At 40.3% G+C, this 21,725-nt stretch overlaps 1 protein-coding gene across 16 annotated transcripts in view; it reads left to right on the plus strand.

Annotated features, from left to right (window-relative positions):
- Nucleotides 1–21,725, plus strand: part of Dh44-R2 (Diuretic hormone 44 receptor 2) — a 194,238-nt gene that overhangs the window by 93,049 nt on the left and 79,464 nt on the right. For all 16 annotated transcript variants that reach the window (XM_073988324.1, XM_073988326.1, XM_073988323.1 and 13 more), the window contains one exon: nt 8,406–8,550. In XM_073988324.1, coding sequence (XP_073844425.1) covers nt 8,406–8,550 — 145 coding nt within the window. The remainder of the gene's footprint in view (nt 1–8,405; nt 8,551–21,725) is intronic.

The raw sequence follows: 21,725 nt of genomic DNA on the forward strand, positions 1-21,725 counted from the left end.
AGGTCAACGTCTGCATATAGCTCCCATAGAAAGGTCCGTCCCAATTTTCGGTATTTTGAAGGTTTTAGCCTCATTATTTCACCGAAGTGACTGAAATTTGGTATTTAGTCTTTTTCTGGGCTACAAAAATTTCCCTCAGAAATTTGTCGGTATGCCTCTACGTTTTAATGTACCCCCCATAGAACGGTATATCCGAATTTTCGGTATATTGAAGGTTTTAGCCTCATTATAACACCGAAATGGCTGCAAGTTGGTACTTAGTCTTCGTTGAGGGTATAAAACTTTCCACCAGAAAATTTTCGGTATAGTTAAATGTTTTCATATAGCCCCCATAGAACGGTACCTCCCGATTTTCGGTATTTTGAAGGTTGCTGCTCAATATCCCATCGAAATGACTGACATTTGATAGTTAGTTTTCGTTCCCCAGCAAAACAGCTGATATTTATATAGGTCGCCGTCCTCAAATAGCCCCCATAGGACCGTACCTCCCGATTTAAGGTATTTTGAAAGTTGTGACCTCAATATACCACCGATACTTCCCGGTTTTCGGTATTTTGAAGGTTGTGTCCTCAATATCCCATCGAAACGGATGATATTTAATAGTCCGTTGGTGGTATAAAACTTTCCATCTGCAATTTTCCGGTATTGTTCCAAGTTTTTATATAGCCCCCATAGAAAGGTCCCTCCAAAGGCTCCAAATCATAAGTTTGGCTTATACATATAGCGTTTTAAAGAAAGGCGTGGGAAAGGTACACAACCTCAACATTAGTAATTTTTGCAAAAATGAAATTTTGCAAATGTTGTGATTTTTATACCCTCAGCATTTATGCTAAATGTGCCTCATCGAAATAATGGTTTTTAGACCCCAAGTATGTTTGGACGAAATGTGTTTCAGACAATTTGGAGTCGATTGAGCAATGTCCGTCCGTCTGTCTGTCCGTCTGGCTGGCTGGTGCGCACGATAACTCTCGAACGGATGAACCGATTCGGTTCAAATTTTGGCTTTCGTAATATTTTGTCCAAACATAGTTTAAATTCGAAGATAAGCCATCTCGGTCCACTCCTTCAGGTACCTCCCCCACAAAAGTTCAAAAATGTTCGGAAAAATTGTGCGCACGATAACTCTTGAAGGGAGTGACCGATATAATCCATACTTTGCACATACTTTGCACATTCTGATCAGGTTCGAATATGGACTATATTTTTTTCTACTCCTTCTGGTATCTCTCACACACAATTTCGGATAAGTTCACTTTAAGACCTGCTCTCGAATCACTTTGATTTTTGTTGAAGCGATTTGCATTCGCTACCTCCATTACGGCGGTAAACGTTTTTTTTTTCAGGGGCAAGTCCATATTTCTTAGGAAAACAGTCCGAAATAGAGCTGGCAAACTATCGATAGTCCGACTATCGTTTTGATTGCTGTCGTAAAAAAAGGATACATCGGCCACAATAAAATGGTGTTTGGATTATCTGTCGCGAATTATTGGAAAAAAAATTGTTTTAGAGTCCGAAATAAGGAATGCTTTTCGACAGCGATCTTAACGATAGTCGGACTATCGATAGTTTGCCAGCTCTAGCCCGAAAGGTTTAAAAAATCCCTACGTCACCATATGTGGCTGTGAGAGAGCACGATAACTCTCGAACTGTTCAACCAATTTGGTCCAACATTTGGTCTTCGTCATATTATATCCAAACTTAGTTTCATGAGGCAGTACCGGTCCACAACTTCCGGTACTTCTCCCCAATATTTAAAAAATGACACTAAAATGCTAGGACGATATCACTTGAATGGGGCAACCAATTTGGTCCAAACTTTGGATCTCCTAATATTTTGTCCAAATTTAGTTTAACTTCTAAAATGGCCCATATCGGCCCTCCCTAAGGGTACCTCCCCCACCAAAGTTCAACATTTGTGTTAATTCCTAATCCACATTTTTGTCGGAAAGTTCAAATGTCCAAAAAGGGCCACAAAGTTGTGAAGAGACCTTAAATATATTTGATCTGTCCGTAGGTGAAACTTTCACTTCACATTGGCTGAGGGTATATATCTGTCGGCAAAGCCGACTGACTCTTTTTTACTTGTTTATTTTATATTTTATAGTTTATATTTTATATATTCTTTTATATTTTATATTTCGTATTTCTATTTAACTATTTTAAATTTTTATTTTTTATGTGTTATATTTTATGTTTTATATTTTTTATATATTTTATTTTATATTTTATGTTTTACATTTTATCCAGCTGCAAGGTTTCCAAAAAATGTGACCAAACCTCTCCCAACGCATTGAATCCAATTAATCCCCATATCGCAAAACTTCTGTCGCGGAGTTATTAATAGTTCATTATGTTTTATTATGCCTTCATATTTTTCGGATCATTGGACAGGAGTTGTTTCAATTTAACGCTGGTTTTTGTTTAACAAGGACGCTTTTGTGTTGATTGCCACAGGCATTAAACAACAGACAACTTCCATAGAAACTTTAATCCGTATGTAATCAGGATGTTTTTGGTTTCTTGTGCTTTTGTTGAATATTCCTGTGGCTGGCTGCCTTTTGGGCCAGACAACTGTCACTTGGTGCTGACATACTTATTCGCCATTCACTTACACATGCACATCCTAGCGAAGTGATGTTATTATCCTTTAAGAGTTGGTTGTTAGGTTGGATTTTTCTTTTCAGTTGCTACCACAAAAACACATCTCTGCATATGTTTTCGCAACAAAAACAACAGCAACACATCACATACGCATTCGGGCGTATAATAAAGCCTGGATTGTTTTTCATTTTACGACAACACTTTAATGTGCCTTTTAACGTTTACTTTTGAGGATTTGCTGTTTGCTATTTTTTCGTGGAAATCTCTTTACATTATTTTTATGCGTTTTATGTTTGTCATTTTATATTCTTTGTTGGCTATGGTAGTGTCTTTCGAGTCGGCTTTAGGGTCTTTTGAAATGTGATGGCGTGAGAAGAAAAAAGAAGCCATCATTTAAATGTTTTCCTCTTCCTTCCTTCCTTCCTTGCCATGTTGTGAAGTTGTATTTTTTTATGATTTTTAATAATGAAAACGCCATCAGTTTTATGTTATTTGCTATTGCTTTCCACACACACACACATTAAGAGCTATTAAAACACATATTTTTAGTGGTTAACGAACCTAGCGATTACACGTAACAAACTGGTTATTGATGATGAAAATACTCGTATGGAAATAAGTAGCGGAGCATATTAACACTGTCATTTTAAACGAAAACAACATAACGGAATTAATTGGATTTTCTTTCTTTATTTTTTTCTTTTCAATGGGGAAACGGAAAATAAAAATGTTGAAAGATATATGTAAAGTGTGGAAAATGTGTGGTTAGATAGGTATTTTTTACATTTAAATAAATATGCAGATAGAGTAGATGACCCCATGGTTCCACTACTATAAAGTAGATTGCTCCATGGTTCCTCCAGTATATATGGACCCATAATTAATCTACTATAGTGTAAATGGCCCCATGATTCCTCTACATAATAATTGTTCCACAAACATCCCATAGGAGACAAGGGAAACTTCTCTCATATCAATGAGTGCATCCCGATTCATATTAGCTCAATCATGTGGGACCTACAGTTTATCGCCGAGTCCGAGTCTAAGTACCACTTTTGTAGAGAAGTTTTACATGGCTGAAATACTCAGTAAATGTCGGGGTATTTTGCCACCGTTGAAAAGTGTTTTGATGTTGCCTGTGCGGGGAATCGAACCCACGACCTTATGTGTGCAAGGCGGTTGTGCAAGGGTCGTCTACTATACAGTAGATGACCCCAAGGGACGTCTACTATACAGTAGATGACCCCAAGGGACGTCTACTATACAGTAGATGACCCCAGGTGTCGTCTACTATAAAGCAGATCACCCCAAAGGTCGTCTACTATACAGTAAATGACCCCAAGGGTCGTCTACTGTACAGTAGATGACCCCAAGGGTCGTCTACTATACAGTAGATGACCCCAAGGGTCGTCTACTATACAGTAGATGACCCCAAGGGTCGTCTACTATACAGTAGATGACCCCAGGTGTCGTCTACTATACAGTAGATGACCCAAGGGTCGTCTACTATACAGTAGATGACCCCAAGGGTCGTCTACTATACAGTTGATGACCCCAAGGATCTCTACTATACAGTAGATGACCCCAAGGGTCGTCTACTATAGAGTAGATTACCACAAGGGTCGTCTACTATACAGTAGGGTCTCTACTATACAGTAGATGACCCCAAGGGTCGTCTACTATACAGTAGGTGACCCCAGAGGTCGTCCACTACGCAGTAGGTGACTACTATACAGTAGATGACCCCAAGGGTCGTCTACTATACCGTAGATGACCCCAAGCACTATACAGTAGGTGACCCCAGAGGTCGTCTACTATACAGTAGATGACCACAAGCGTCGCCTACTATGCAGTCGATGACGCCAAGGGTCGTCTACTATACAGTAGATGACCCCAAGGGTCGTCTACTATACAGTAGAGGACCGCAAGGGTCCTCTACTATACAGTAAATGACCCCAAGGGTCGTCTACTATACAGCAGATGACCCCAATGGTCGTCTAATATACAGTAGATGACCCCAATGGTCGTCTACTATACAGTAGATGACCCCAAGGGTCGTCTACTATACAGTAGATGACCCCAAGGGTCGTCTACTATACAGTAGATGACCCAAAGGGTCGTCTACTATACAGTAGATGACCCCAAGGGTCGTCTACTATACAGTAGATGACCCCAAGTGTCGTCTACTGTACAGTTGATGACCCCAAGGGTCGTCTACTATAGAGTAGATGACCCCAAGGGACGTCTACTATACAGTAGATGACCCCAAGGGACGTCTACTATAAAGTAGATGACTCCAAGGGTCGTCTACTATACAGTAGATGACCCCAAGCATCGTCTACTACCCAAGGGTCGTCTACTATACAGTAGATGAACCCAAGGGTCGTCTAGAATACAGTAGATGAACCCAAGGGTCGTCTAGAATACAGTAGATGACCCCAAGGGTCGTCTACTATACAGTAGATGACCCCAAGGGTCGTCTACTATACAGTAGATGACCCCAAGGGTCGTCTACTATACAGTAGATGTCCCCAAGGGTCGTCTAGAATACAGTAGATGACCCCAAGGGTCGTCTACTATACAGTAGATGACCCCAAGGGTCGTCTACTATACAATAGATGACCCCAAGGGTCGTCTACTATACAGTAGATGACCCCAAGGGACGTCTACTATACAGTACATGACCCCAAGGGACGTCTACTATACAGTAGATTACCCCAAGAGACGTCAACTATAAAGCAGATGACCCCAAAGGTCATCTACTATACAGTAAATGTCCCCAAGGGTCGTCTACTAGTAGATGACCCCAAGGGTCGTCTACTATACAGTAGATGACCCCAAGGGTCGTCTACTATACAGTAGATGACCCCAAGGGTCGTCTACTATACAGTAGATGACCCCAAGGGTCGTCTACTATACAGTAGATGACCCCAAGGGTCGTCTACTATACAGTAGATGACCCCAAGGGTCGTCTACTATACAGTAGATGACCCCAAGGGTCGTCTACTATACAGTAGATGACCCCAAGGGTCGTCTACTATACAGTAGATGACCCCAAGGGTCGTCTACTATACAGTAGATGACCCCAAGGGGCGTCTACTATACAGTAGATGACCCCAAGGGTCGTCTACTATACAGTAGATGACCCCAAGGGTCGTCTACTATACAGTAGATGACCCCAAGGGTCGTCTACTATACAGCAGATGACCCCAAGGGTCGTCTACTATACAGTAGATGACCCCAAGGGTCGTCTACTATACAGAAGATGACCCCAAGGGTCGTCTACTATACAGTAGATGACCCCAAGGGTCGTCTACTATACAGTAGATGACCCCAAGGGTCGTCTACTATACAGTAGATGACCCCAAGGGTCGTCTACTATACAGTAGATGACCCCAAGGGTCGTCTAGAATACAGTAGATGAACCCAAGGGTCGTCTAGAATACAGTAGATGACCCCAAGGGTCGTCTACTATACAGTAGATGACCCCAAGGGTCGTCTACTATACAGTAGATGACCCCAAGGGTCTCTACTATACAGTAGATGACCCCAATGTCGTCTACTATACAGTAGATGGCCCCAAGGGTCTCTACTATACAGTAGATGGCCCCAAGGGTCGTCTACTATACAGTAGATGACCCCAAGGGTCGTCTATTATGCAGTAGATGACCACAAGGGTCGTCTACTAAACAGTAGATGACCACAAGGGTCGTCTACTGTACAGTAGATGACCCCAAGGGTCTCTACTATACAGTAGATGACCACAAGGGTCTCTACTATACAGTAGATGACCACAAGGGTCGTCTACTATACAGTAGATGACCCCAAGGGTCGTCTACTTTACAGTAGATGACCCCAAGGGTCGTCTACTTTACAGTAGATGACCACAAGGGTCGTCTACTATACAGTAGATGGCCCCAAGGGTCTCTACTATACAGTAGATGGCCCCAAGGGTCGTCTACTATACAGTAGATGACCCCAAGGGTCGTCTATTATACAGTAGATGACCACAAGGGTCGTCTACTAAACAGTAGATGACCACAAGGGTCGTCTACTGTACAGTAGATGACCCCAAGGGTCGTCTATTATACAGTAGATGACCCCAAGGGTCGTCTACTTTACAGTAGATGACCCCAAGGGTCGTCTACTTTACAGTAGATGACCCCAAGGGTCGTCTACTTTACAGTAGATGACCACAAGGGTCGTCTACTATACAGTAGATGGCCCCAAGGGTCTCTACTATACAGTAGATGGCCCCAAGGGTCGTCTACTATACAGTAGATGACCCCAAGGGTCGTCTATTATACAGTAGATGACCACAAGGGTCGTCTACTAAACAGTAGATGACCACAAGGGTCGTCTACTGTACAGTAGATGACCCCAAGGGTCTCTACTATACAGTAGATGACCACAAGGGTCTCTACTATACAGTAGATGACCACAAGGGTCGTCTACTAAACAGTAGATGACCACAAGGGTCGTCTACTGTACAGTAGATGACCCCAAGGGTCTCTACTATACAGTAGATGACCACAAGGGTCTCTACTATACAGTAGATGACCACAAGGGTCGTCTACTATACAGTAGATGACCCCAAGGGTCGTCTACTTTACAGTAGATGACCCCAAGGGTCGTCTACTTTACAGTAGATGACCCCAAGGGTCGTCTACTTTACAGTAGATGACCCCAAGGGTCGTATACTTTACAGTAGATGACCCCAAGGGTCGTCTACTATACAGTAGATGACCACAAGGGTCGTCTACTATACAGTAGATGACCACAAGGGTCGTCTACTATACAGTAGATGACCCCAAGATCGTCCACTATACAGTAGATGACCCCAAGGGTCGTCTACTATACAGTAGATGACCCCAAGGGTCGTCTACTATACAGTAGATGACCCCAAGGGTCGTCCACTATACAGTAGATGACCCCAAGGGTCGTCTACTATACAGTAGGTGACCCTAAGGGTCGTCTACTATACAGTAGATGACCCCAAGGGTCGTCTACTATACAGTAGGTGACCCTAAGGGTCGTCTACTATACAGTAGATGACCCCAAGGGTCGTCTACTATACGTCTACTGACCTCAAGGTTCATATACTATAGAGTGGAATAACGCAGTGTTTCCCCTACCTTTGTGTAGATGGTCCCATGATTCCTTTTATATGTATTAATAAACATATGGGGCTTATGGTCACATTTTCTGTTCTGTAATGATTCCAATTACATGACATAATTACCCTTAAACCCCAAATTAAGCATTACTAATGTTATTAAATCATTTCTACAACAGAATTCCTCCAACATGGAGCAAACAGTTTGAATCGCCAATAAAGTCCATAGAATGCACATAAATATTCATTAAACCGCCCTGCCCCCTGCTTACAGACTGCCTTTTTACGATTAACTTCTGCTAGGAAATTTTCATGGAACACAAATTGTATGGTGTTTTATTCTATTCATTCATTTGGATTCATACTTCCGGAAACAAGAAGTCTGCAAAGTTAAGCATATTTTCATTTCATCACTGTTGTCATCGTCAGCATCAACGCTCACCACCTAACGTTTAATTGTCGACACGACGATAACAAGGTAGGGACGGACGGACTATGAGCAAGACAACAACAACAAAAAATACTTTTGTGAAAAATGAACTTTCATGAATGGTGGGTGGGTTCGTTGTTAGCTCATGTTTGGTGTATTTGATTGTTTCTTTTGTTATTGTATGGGTGTTTGTATACGGGTGTTTACCTTATTACAGTTATTTCATTGTAATTTTCTTTCTTCGCCTTTGTTTTACAGCTGAAAAACAGTATATCCAGTACCGACATCCTTTCCTGCCCCATCTCATTTGATTCAGTCCTGTGTTGGCCACAAACACCATCTGGATCCTGGGCCATATTACCATGTTTCGAGGAATTCAAAGGAGTCCATTATGACACCACACGTAAGTTAGCAATGCAATTAGCGGTGTAACGGGTTGTGTAAATGTTTTACAATGTAATATTTGCTTGTTCGTACTTCTTCCTTTGTTTTATATTGTTGGTAGTTAACAGGTGGGGGTCGCAATGAATTATTTAACTTTGATTTACATATGTATATATGCATACAATCATTTGTATTAAAGAGACTGTAGTCAACGTTGGGCCCGAAATATTCTGGCAAAGTGGAAAAACCATGCAATGGTTATTAGAACCACTGTTATAGGGTGGTATTGTTGTTTTATACACAAAGTATTAAAAAATAGTTTTCTTTTAACCGTAGATAGTCCTTTTTTGTTATTTTCTTTTCATTTACTTTTCTTGTTTCGACATAATTTACAATCCAGCTTTAAAGATAAAAGAGCAACAGTTAATCCCAAATAACCAGTTGCTATCACCGCTGAGTATTAAATTTCAATATTTACCCAAGGATTATGAGAGAAGTGAACTCGCTTTAATGTTAGTTGCGTGTGTGTGTGAAACTAAGCTGTTTTCACACTTTGGCATTAACACAAAATACTAGTGAAGTAAATATTGTATAGGCATATATCCGCTAGCAATAGTGGCATTATAACTACAAGTGCACACGCAACGCCCAAACAAATGACAAAGTCGGGATGGTTCCCTTTCCATGGTTCAATTCTTCGAAATAAGTTACAAAATAATTGTTATTGTTTAATAGTAAATGTTCGGTTAATCGATGTGCGAAAACCAGATAACCGATTATTTTATCGACTTTCTAAGGATGGGGCTGACTATTAGTCGTAGTCTACCATTAGTCATAGTCAACCATTAATCGTAGTCATCTACTAGTTGCAGTTGATTTTTTACGAAAAGATGACGGTACTTTTACTTACGTATGTAAATCATCGCACCGAAGAAAATGTCGATTACAACCGGGTTTCCGTTGTTATTCAATACTCGAAAGTCGACTTTTAGAACAGTCTTCGAAAATCGCTTAACCGAAAATCGAGTTTTACAATGCTATTCAATGCTGGTAGTCAGTTCAGGTCTTCTACCATTCACAGATCTTCCATCTGTTGGAACCTTTAAAGGTATTTGAACAGAGTTGCTGCTTTGTTGGTAGCTTTTGTTAGAAATGTGCGTAGCCAAAATGTTAGATGCCAACAGACACCATATAGAGCGGAGTGGACTGTATTTTTATACCCTCAGAATTTAAGCTAACGAGGGTGTATACACTTTTATACGGACAAAAAGTGTCTCATGAAAATAATGGTTTTAGACCCTAAGTATGTTTGGACGAAATGTGTTTCAGAATATTTGGAGTTGATATAGCCATGTCCGTCCGTCTGTCTGTCTGTCTGTCTGGCTGGAGCGCATGATAATTCTTGAACTGATCAACAGATTCTGTTCAAATTTTGGCTTTCGTAATATTTTGTCCAAACTTAGTTAAATTCGAAGATGGGTTATATCGGTCCACTCCTTCCGGTACCTCCCCCAAAAAAGTTTGGAAATTTTCGGAAAATTTATGCGCACGATACCTTGTGAATGATGTAACCGATTTGGTCCATACATTGCACATCGTGAAAATTCTACCAGACTTAGATGAGGTTCCAATATGGACTAAATCGGTCCACTCCTTCGGGTACCTACCACACAAAATTTCGGAAATGTTCAGTTTAGGACCTGCTCACGAATCGCTTTGATTTTTGTTGTAGCAACTTGTATTCACTGCCACCTATATGACGGTACAAGTTTCATGAGGGGCAAGTGCATACTTCCTGACAAAATAGCCTGAAAGTTAAAAAAAAAAAAAAAAACCCTATGACACCGTGTGTAGTGGTTAGAGCGCAAGATAACTCTCGAACGGATCAACAGATTCGGCCCAAAATGTGGCCTTCGTAATATTTTGTGGAAACAAACTTTAAGTTCGAAGATAAGCCATATCGGTCCACTCCTCCAGGTACCTCCCCACGAAAGTTCAAAAATGTTAGGAAAATTTGTTCGCAGGATATCTCTCGAAGGGGGTGACAGATTTGATCCATACTTTACACATCCTAATTATATCTACCTGATATTGATCAGGTTCGAATATGGCCTATATTTGTCAACTCCTGCGGGTACCTCCCACACAAACTTTTGGATAAATTCACTTTAAGACCTGCTCTCGCATCACTTTGATTTTTGTTGAAGCAATTTGCATTCGCTGCCTCAATTACGACAGTAAAAGTGTTTTCAAGGGCAAGTCCATACTTCTTGTGAAAACAGACCGAAAGTTGTAAAAACCCCCTATGGCACCATATGTAGTGGCTGCAGATCTCGAACCCAATACTGCGTTCGTCCACACTTTAATTATTATAATATTTCTTCGAATATTAGATGAAATTCAAAGGTGGTGCTTATAGGGCCACTCCTTCCGGTACCTCTCCCACAAAAGTTCGAAAATATTCGCTAAAATGGTACGCGCGATTTTTCATAGACGTTGCAACCGATTTGGTCCAAACTTTGGATCTCTAAATATTGTCGACACTTAGTTTATGTTCATATTTGGGCCCTATCTGTCCAATCCTTGTGGTGCCACTCCCTGAAATATTCAACATTTTTGTATGGTAGAGGGTCTGTTCGAGGATCCTTTGGACATTTTTACCGAAGGTTTTCTGAGTGGCCCTGTTTACATCGATATTATGTTTTTCGTAAGCTAGTGTGATAAAAAAAACCCTATCTAACGTTATCCCCGCAAATTTTTGAGCTTTGTCGGTTCATACGCCCAAAATTTTGAAAACCCCCAAAATACATAAGTTTTTTTTGGAAAAAAGTATTTCAATCCACACAGGCTGAGGGTATATCTCTGTCGACAAAGCCGACTGATACTTTTTTACTTGTTATACTGGGTTTAACCATAAATCTTCTGGAGCTGGCTCATTAGGTTTGGCTGGAAGCGAAAAAGGCGCTCTGTATGGATCGCAGTTGGACTGCTAGGCATGCAAAACACGTTTTCAACATCTCCAACGTCAAATACTGTCTACTTTCAAAATCCAGCAGCGTCTGACCACCGAGTGGGAGGCTTCCTGGTCTGCGTCTCATTCCAGAAGGGGCGGCAGTTAAGATAAGTTTTGGGCATTAAGATCGAGACCAGTAAGATCTTAATTATGGCAAACTGGACACATCTCTTTATTCTTACTGATCCCCTCCTGGCCTCACAGTTTTAGTATTGTGGAACCTGAGTAAGTGGAGCGAAATCTTACCGAAATAGCGTCCAGGCTAATGCTGCTTCTGCCTCCGTCCTATTAAAACCTAGGAAGTCTTAAATACGCTCTCAGTTCTGTCGCCACCAAGGTGGATGCGAAGGTCCAATCTTGTTCGGGTTTATACGGGTCTGGCTCTGAATGCAATTTCTCATAAGGATTCTGCGTAGATGCCCCAGGGTTCGTCTTCTTTACAGCAGCGGGGTCTTCAAACAGAGTAGATGGTCCCAAGGGTATACTAGCAAAATAAGACCTTATTGATATCCTCTAGAATACATTATATGGCCTCAGGGGTTTTCTACTGGGACATATATGGACCCAGGGATAGTCTACTATACAGTAAATGGACCCAAGGGGTCCTATACTATTTAGTAAATGACCCAAGGGGTCCTCTATACAGTCGACGACCCCTTTAAACGGTCCCAAGGGTCCTCTACTATACATTAGATGGTACCAGGGGTATACTAGCAAAAGAAGACCCCATAAAAGTCTTCTACTATTCCATAGCTGGCTCAAAGGGTCGTTTCATTTACAGTAGATACCCAAGAGGTCGTTTACTATACAGTAGATGGCCCCAAAGCACCTCTACTATACAGTGAATGACACCAGATGTCCTCTACTATAGAGTAGCTAGGTCAAAGGATCGTTTTTTCACAGTAGATATCCAAGAGGTCGTCTACTACAGAGTTCGACTAATATACAGAATATGGCCCCAGGTGTCTTCTATTATACTGTTCATGGCCCCAGGGGTATTTTTTATACAGTGGATAGCCTCAGGGATCGTCTTCTCTAATTTCGATTGTCCCTAGCAAAAGAAGGCCTCTACTATACAGTATTTGGCCTCAGGTGTACTCTACTACACCTTAAATGGTTCCAGTGGTCGTCTACTATACAGTGGATGCCCCAAGGGATCGTCTTCTTTACAGTATATTTCCCAGAAGACCTTACTATACAATATATGGCCCAAACGTCGTCTACTATACAGTAGGCTGCGCCAGGGATTGTCTACTATACAGTAGATAGCTCCAATGGCCGTCTTCTTTACGCTAGATGTCCCAGGGGTCTTCTGCTTTACTATAACTGGTTCGAGGGATAATCTTCTCTGCAATATGTGGCCCAGGGGTCTTATACTACGCAGTATATGGCTTCAGCGGTCGTCTTCTTTACAGAAGCTGCACCAGAGGTTGTCTACTATACATCAAACCCAGCGGCCTTTTATCTAGAGATGACTTAATAAGGATATTCTCTCCATAGGAAACCTCATAAAGACAATCAAAGAAGACCTCTGAACTATCTTTTATCTACAGATGATCTCAAAAAGGTCTTCTACTTAGAAGAGACCAATCTACAGAAGCGTTGATGTTTTATGTAAAGAAGACCTCGATCAATCTAAAAACTACCTTTAAAGGTTTTTACACAATAACAATGTGGCGTGATGGTCCCTTTTGCTAAGACAAGATCCTGTTCTCCTTTAAGGTTATGCGCCCATTTTCTGTTTCCTGGCTCCACACAATGGTCCCACTTATATGGAAAAGAGTGCCAAAAAATAGTTCTAATCGAGCTACCGCCTCCAAATTTTAAACGTATTTTTATAACAAGCCAAAAAGATAGTTAAAATAGGAATGAACATCTCCGAACAGTTTTGTACCAAAAGAGGTTTCAGGCATGTGATCTATTCAACATCCTGCTGGAAAAGGTTATACGAGAGGCAAATGTCAAAAGAGGTGGCACAATTTACACCAATAGCCACATGTTACTTGCTTATGCTGATGATATAGACATCATGGGACGATCAGTAAAAGAAGTAACTGATACCTTTATGAAGGTCGAAGGAGAATCTGCTGAAGTGAGTCTGGCGGTAAACGGCGGGAAGACCAAGATGATGGTGTCGACGCGCGATGCGTCCGTTGAGCTCGGACAAACTGTTGAAGTTGGTTCCTATAATATTGAGGTAGTAAAAGACTTCGTCTACCTCGGCACCGCCGTAAACACAACAAACGACATCAGTTGTGAAATGAAAAGAATAATTGTATTTGTCAACAGATGCTACTTTGGCTTAAGTAAGCAGTTTAAAAACAAAGCCAAACAAAATAACGCTTTACAAAACACTGATACTACCCGTGCTGATGTATGGTTCCGAGGCCTGGGTACTTGCGCAAGCATACATGGCAGTGCTTGGTGTGTTTGAGAGAGAAAATCTTCGAAAGATCTACGGACTAATCTGCGTTGACTGTGAATATCGACGTCACATGAACCACAAGCTGTATCTGCTATTCAACGACATCAAAATAGTTGAACGTATCAAGATTCAACGATTACGTTGGCTAGGCCATATCATAAGAATAAACGATGATGAACCCGCTAAAAAGGCATATAAATATGGGCCGCTTGGCGGTGCACGCAGAATTGGCAGGCCAAGGAATAGATGGAGCACACAAGTGCATGAAGAGATGAAAAGGCGCGGTATTCCAGAAAGCGAAGCAATAAACAGAGAAGAATGGATATATTTTCTTAGTTCGGCCTTTGGAACAAATGTTCTGTAATGGGCCAGCAAAGTAAGTAATTAAGCTCCGTACGGAAGTCAGCCACACTCATCAGATACCCTACAGCCCCTAACTTCGTCGTCCATGTTTGTTATATCAATGGCTTCCCCTCTGACCTGGAAAATCGGTGCGGTACCCCTTTTACAAATTCATAACTTATTCTTTAGAATAAATTTGAAAATGGACTCACCTCTAGGGTTGCTATCGCTACTGCTCCAAGGGAAGTGATGAGCATTTGCGCCACATCCAAGGATAACGTGGCCCATTCTCCCCAATTCTTTCATTACACACTGGTCCCAACCTGCGACAAAAATCGAAAAATCGATATCAGCAAATCTCTGCGAAAATTCAGCAAATTATCTCTAAACATATTTTAATATTCCAGCACTGTTTTAGTAATTTATAACGGTATTTAACAAAACAGAAGAAATTAACATTTACGCATGATCTCTTAAAAACTTCAAAAACATCAGTAAAGTTGTGACTTTTTACAAGACAAGTAATTAAAAATTGAAAGGATAAAATTATTTTTTTCGAAATGAAATTTTTAGTACAAGGTTTTCTAATTACTTTTACATAAAAATTTGTACACATTATTTGCATAAAATGTGCTGGAAATCACATTTTTTATAATACTTTTTTGTGATTTTTTTCAAGTCCTAAAAATTGAAGTTGAGTTTTACTAACTTCGCCATCCTTCGCCACTCTCCAATTTTTTTGAAGAATGTTCGAAATAGTGTCAAGTTTACAAAAAATTTGGTTCCAGCTGCATATATTTGCATTTCCGTGTGTGACATTAAAAATACTGACGATGCCTCTGGTCGTTTCAGTGAATATGCCGTATTACTGTATTCTCAGTTTCTTCTTTTTGTGTGTTTTAATTGTTTGTTTTGGTTTTTTCTTTAAAGATTTAGACATTTTTGTTTTGGGATCTACTTATGAGTGTATTTTTAAAATTTGTATATTTTAGATATATGTTAGAGTTGAGCAATCTCGTTCAATTGAAAGATCCGCATCACTATCTCGTTCAATGGACACCGATGATTTCTTTGACAAAACTGCGTATACTTAATTTCAAACGTTGGTTTTTATGATGTTACTCATTCGTCTTTGAACGAGGACACCGATCCGGATCGTTTAATTCAACGAGATTGCCCAACTCTAATATATGTATGATGCTACATATAATATGAAAAACAAGTAAAAATGTACAGTTCGGTCGCACCGATCATTATTATATACCCTACCATGAAATATTCTGACCTCAAATGGAATAATTTGTTTCGTTTCCTGCCCACGATACCAGCCGGAGACGTTTTTTGACCACTAAGAACTCCAAATAGCAAATAACAACAAGTTCGAACCGAAAATGTAGATAAAAACCTCAAAATAATTGAAATAGGGAGGTACCATAATATGAGGGCTATACCGAAACCTGGAGCTAAGACCACAATTTTTGGCCCAAAAGGTTTTTGATCATTGAAAACTCAAAATGGCAAATTACAACAAATTCGGGCCGAAAATCTTGATGAAATCTTCAAAATACCTTAAATCGGGAGGTAGCGTAATATGAGAGCTATACCGCAACCTGGACCCAAGACCACAATTTTTGGCGCAGAAGGTTTTTGACCATTTGGAACCCCAAATACCAAAGTCCAGCCAATTAGGGCCGAAAATGTAGATAAAAGCTTCAAAATACCTGAAAACGGGTGGGACCGCTACATTGGGGCTATAGGAAAAACTGGGCCAATCTTGATGATATTTTGGCTAAAGTATTTTTTACTTATTTTTAGCATATACTGAAAAAAATCAGATTGATCCGACGATTATAAATATTTTTGTCACACCTTCCCATACAAGTGGGACCACTGTGCACTGTAGCAGTTGTAACTTCACAATGCTGAATGCTGCAGTTGTTGTTCTGACTCATTAACTCTACTATTTTTTTAAACTTAGGTAGAAGTTCGTTGCAATTAAATTACAGAATGGGTGAGCATTCAAGGATTGTAACAGCAACATGCAGTGTTAATTGGTATGTATGTGACGTGGTATCAGTGGCAACTATGTTCGAAGCAGCAGCATGCCACATAGTCCCAGTATCTATAGTTCCTTACGTGGACTAGGGCGGAACAATGTCTTAAGCGCACCCATTCCCTACAATTGTTTCATTTCATCGAAGTTCGGGTGTGAGTGAAAGTACACTTTGCTACTAGTGTAGGTGTTTTATCCATCCCGCCACGGATAAAATTAGTCAATAGTAGACACTCTGATGTATGCCGCTCCAAAAAAGAAAAATGAGAGAAAAACGAACATATGTATGTATGTTTACTTGGTTGGCGGCACTGGTCGAAACGAGTTATTTCGAGTGAATTCGGTGCAAAGAACCCGCCGTGTGTTATGTTTTCTTTTTTTGTAGTTTTTCGCATTGTGTTCTTCTGAGTTTCCAGTAGTTCTTTGCCCCGAAGATTTGAACAATATTCAGATTGAAGATCATGGATTTCATAATTTTCATAGACAACTTTTCTCAAATTGAATCCTAATATGTTCGACAGACTCGACGATAAAAGCGATGCCGCAGAGCTTTATGTACAGACAAATCTTCCTTATTCCTACTGAAATATTCATGGAAAACGGCTTCCTTTGAGAACAACAGCCTTTGCTATAGCTTACCCAAATAGAAGTCAGAGCTACAATGCTTCTGCTTAGTGCAGTACAAAAAAATAAAAAATAAACAATGAAATCAAAATAATTTATAACGTTACTAAAATAAAAAAAAAAAACAAAAACACTTTTTTGTTTTGTTTTTATAACATTCTAGTAATCTGAAAATATTTTCATAACATTAGAAGAAGGCAATAAACGCTTGAAAATTAAACGAAAGCAAAAGTGAGCTAATAAAAACAAAATCTGATAAAATACTTTAGCATGTTTTATCACAAAGTAAATACCTGTAAAACATTTGATAATATCTGCATGGGCAAACATATGTATGTCGATGTGTGTTTGTGTAGGTTTTAGATAAACTTATCTAATAATAGGGTGGTAATAGAGCCAAACGTGTTCTTGTTGTTTGGAGAAAAGTGTGTGTGCCAAAGGTGGGCTGGGGAAAATATATACAAAATGTTAATGATCAGTTATCTATTGTTTAGCCAGAATAGACTTTTTGAACCGAGTATAGTTTAATGTTACCATGCAATGATCTTTGCGGGCCTATAAGCCTTTGACATTAAATGGTACACATTTGACCGTATTCACCTGTAGGGGGCTGATACATGTAGGGCGGCCCAAAAAATGACAAAATTGTTTTTTTGAAACGTCTACTTTTTCCATTTGATCCAAAAACCTTATATATGAAATGTTATGGAGATAACGTTAACCCGTGCCACCAGAGGGATCTTTGTTTCCATAGTAATTTATATGGGACCATAGGTGAATTTGTACAAAAATGTTCTAAAAGCCGCCTTTATGTTACAATCGTTGAGAAAGTTTTACCAGTAGTGCGATTCTCTAACTCATTTTTTTAGTTACCGACAAAAATCGGAAAAATTAAAACGCAAAATTATGAATGAAAAGTTCAAAAAGTTGACACCAACTTTGCTATCGGTATAACTTTACGACTACCTTTTATTCGTTGTTAACTTACAGAAAAAAATCGTTAATAACCGAAAATATAAGCATGTCAATTTTACCGATTTTATAATGATCGGTTAACTATAACCCGTGCCCCCTGACCGATCTTTGTTTCCATAGTTCTTTACAGTGGGCGCCAAAGGCGAATTTTTAGTAAATCACTCTACAGGCCACAATTACACTGTGCAACAAAATTCATTTTTTTGTTTCAAAATAATGGGAAAATCTGAGTAGATTATGAAAGTAGAGCTTAAAATATGAGACACACGTATCGGCGTTTTTAAAGTTTACATCGGAAAGTAACCAAAGTAGGGGGGGGGGGGCAAGTTCCGCCAATTTCTATTTTTTTTTTTCGAAATATTCGAGTTAAGATATCTTGCAATCCTTGCATTTTAGGTATATAGTGTCTTTGGCAACTTTACAGAGGGGGAAGGAAGACACTATATACCCAAGATGCAAGGATTCCAAAATATCTTAACTTGAATATTTCGAAAAAACTAGAAATGGGCGGAACTTGCCCCGCCAACTTTGGTTACTTTGCGATGTGAACTTTAAAAACGGCGATACACGTGTCTCATACTTTTAACTCTACTTTCATAATCTGCTCAGTTTTCCTTGTCATTTTTTTTTTTTTTGTCGCACAGTGTTATTTTCTATATAGGTGACGCAGTGTATAATAGCTGCCATGACACAAAGCATGAGTTTGGTTTACGGATTTATAGTTGTTCGGAGGTTAAAACATCTGCTTTCCAGCTTCGACCCCAGTGAATGAAAGGCCTGTAACAATAAGTATAAATGCACACTTCTTCAACATTAGCTTTATTTGCGCTCATGCTCCAACCGAGGACAGAGACGAACAGACCAAAGATATATTTTACGAGCGCTTAGAAGAAACATATGACCATTGTCTTGTCCATGACATTAAAATTATTCTAGGCGATTTTAATGCCAAAATTGGAAAGGAGAATATGATTGGTCCAACAGTCGGGAAATTTAGTCTCCACAGTGAAACATCTGACAATGGAATGAGGCTGATAGACTTCGCTGCGGCAAAAACGTGATAGTTAGCAATACCAGAGCTAAGCATCTCAATGTTCATAAGGGCACCTGGCTGTCACCAGATCAAAGTACAAGCAATCAAATTGATCACGTTAAGATAGACGGAAAACATTAATCGAGCATGTTGGATGTGCCATCATTCTGAGGAGCAAACACAGATTCGAACCACTACCTTGTTGCCCCAAAATTCTAGGGGTCACATTCGACACTACGTTCACGTCGTCCGCGCATTCCGCAGTTTTCTGCGACAAACTGAAATGTTGAAACAAGGTGCTCAAGTCCCTAGCCGGCAGCACTTGGGGTGCACATAAAGAACCCTTGTTGATGACATATAACGCGATCGATCGGTCTGTGGTAAGCTATGCGGCGCCAGTTTGGTCCCCGAATTTAGTTGATACGCATTGGAAAGAGATTTAAACTTGTCAGAATGCCTCCCTGAGAACAGCAACAGGGTACCTCCTCAAGTTTTCAGTGGACAATATTCATGAGGAGGCAAGGATTCTTCCAGTACAGCAACACAATAACATGGTTTCGTTGCAATACTTTTTCGGGTATTACAGTGAGAGTCATTCCAATCACCACCTGCTGGCTAGACCCGACACATCCAGGCACATCAGTAAGCATATTCATGTTCTAGAGAGGGAAGTCCAACAATATACGAGAGAACCCCTAGATCAACAGGCATATCAGGCAGGTCTGAATAGCATTCACGCGGACGCAGTTGCTACGGCCATAAGCAAACACAGTGTGAATAAAGTCCTCTCCCATCTATCGCACCTGAGGAGCGTCAGCTGCAAAGACAAACCAGAGTAGTTTTGGCTTAACTAAGCTCGGGATATTGCATGGGCATGGGTCCGCACGTCACACTGCACCTTTTCAACTGCAATGCCAAAACCTACTTATCTAACTCCAGTGGATCTGTGGTTACATCCCATCGAAGCAGCCACTTTCCCAGAGCCAGACTGAACAGAAGAACGAACACCCAAACATACAATAATAAACATTGTTACAACAACAACTACCTTGTTGCAGCAAAGGTACGTACCCATTTAAACGTTGCAAATAATGCACGAACAGATACAACGCGGAATTTGGACATCGGACACAACACAACAGATAGCCACAGCATATTCCGCTCAACAGACCCAATTGCTTAATCAAAGCACTCGTCGCCCCGAAATATTAGTACAATGGTAAAAATATTGCCCTTTCCATGCAAACAGCCGCAAAATCCATACTTGGATACCAGAGACCTCCACCAAGGAATCGGTAAGCTGCAAACACAACAGATAGCCACAGCACATTCCACTCAACTGACCCAATTACTTAATGAAAGCCCAACTCGTCCCGATAACATATCAGCACAATGGCAAATTATTGCCCATTCCATGCAAACAGCCGCAAAGTCCATACCTAAATACCAGAGACCTCCACCAAGGAATCCATAGTATGATCAGGGATAGGGATACTCTACAATCAGTAGCAACGCATAGCGCACGAGAGAGGTATCGGGAGAAAAGGAGAAACATCTTATCCGCAGGAAAAAGATAGAAATGGAAAAGCGGGAGTGTAAAAAAAATGAGAAGCCGAAATGATGCCCGAAAAATTTTCCAAAGAGAGAAACATCAAACTGATGGCTTTGGTACAGGCACATCCTCCTTAGTGACCAGCAAGGTAACTGATACAGATTAAGGCGTGGACCTGTACCGACAATTTTCTGGGGGAAAGTTTTATACCCCCAACGAAAACTAAATACCAAATTTCAGCCATTTCTGAGGAATATTGAGGCCACAACCTTCAAAACACCGAAAATCGGGAGGTACGTTCTATGGGGGCTATATGAAGGCGTGGACCTATATCGACAAATTTCTGGGGGAAGTTTTTTACCCCCAACGAAGAATAAATACCAAATTTCAGCAATTTCTGAGGAATATTGAGGCCACGACTTTCCAAACACCGAAAATCGGGAGGTACGTTCTATGGGGCTATATAAAGGCGTAGACCTATACCTACAAATTTCATATGGAATGTTTAATACCCGAAACGAATACCACATGCCAAATTTCAGCCGTTTCGGAGTAATATGGAGGCCACTACCTTCAAAATAACGGAAATCGGGTGGTACAGTTCTATGGGGGCTATATGAAGGCGTGGACCTATATCGACAAATTTCTGGGGGAAGTTTGTTTACCCCCAACGAAGAATAAATACCAAATTTCAGCAATTTCTGAGGAACATTGAGGCCACGACCTTCCAAGCACCGAAAATCGGGAGGAATGTTTTATGGGGGCTATATGAAGGCGTGGACCTATACCGACAAATTTCATATGGAATGTTTAATACCCCAAACGAAAACTAAGTTCGAAATTCCAGCTACGTATTTCAAACTACCGAAAATCAGATGGTACCGTTCTATTTGTAATACCAAACATCCTAGGAGTAATAGAAACTTCTATACCAAATTACTAAGCTCTATTTTAAAAATTACGAGATGTATCTTGATTTCAACTGACAGACTGATATAATTATATGGACTTAGAATTTTACCCTGATCAAGAATATATATGCTTTATAGGGTCTCCGATGAATATTTCTGGCATATTGTGTGAACGACTTAAGCCTATGGTCAATGAAGTAATTGTACCTTATCAGTGCGGCTTTTGACCGGGCAAATCCACCATTGACCAGATATTTACCATGATA

This window comes from Musca autumnalis, unplaced genomic scaffold (assembly GCF_047663935.1).
Source record: "Musca autumnalis isolate F117 unplaced genomic scaffold, ASM4766393v1 scaffold_5, whole genome shotgun sequence".
In the NCBI taxonomy this organism is placed as follows: Eukaryota; Metazoa; Arthropoda; class Insecta; order Diptera; family Muscidae; genus Musca; species Musca autumnalis.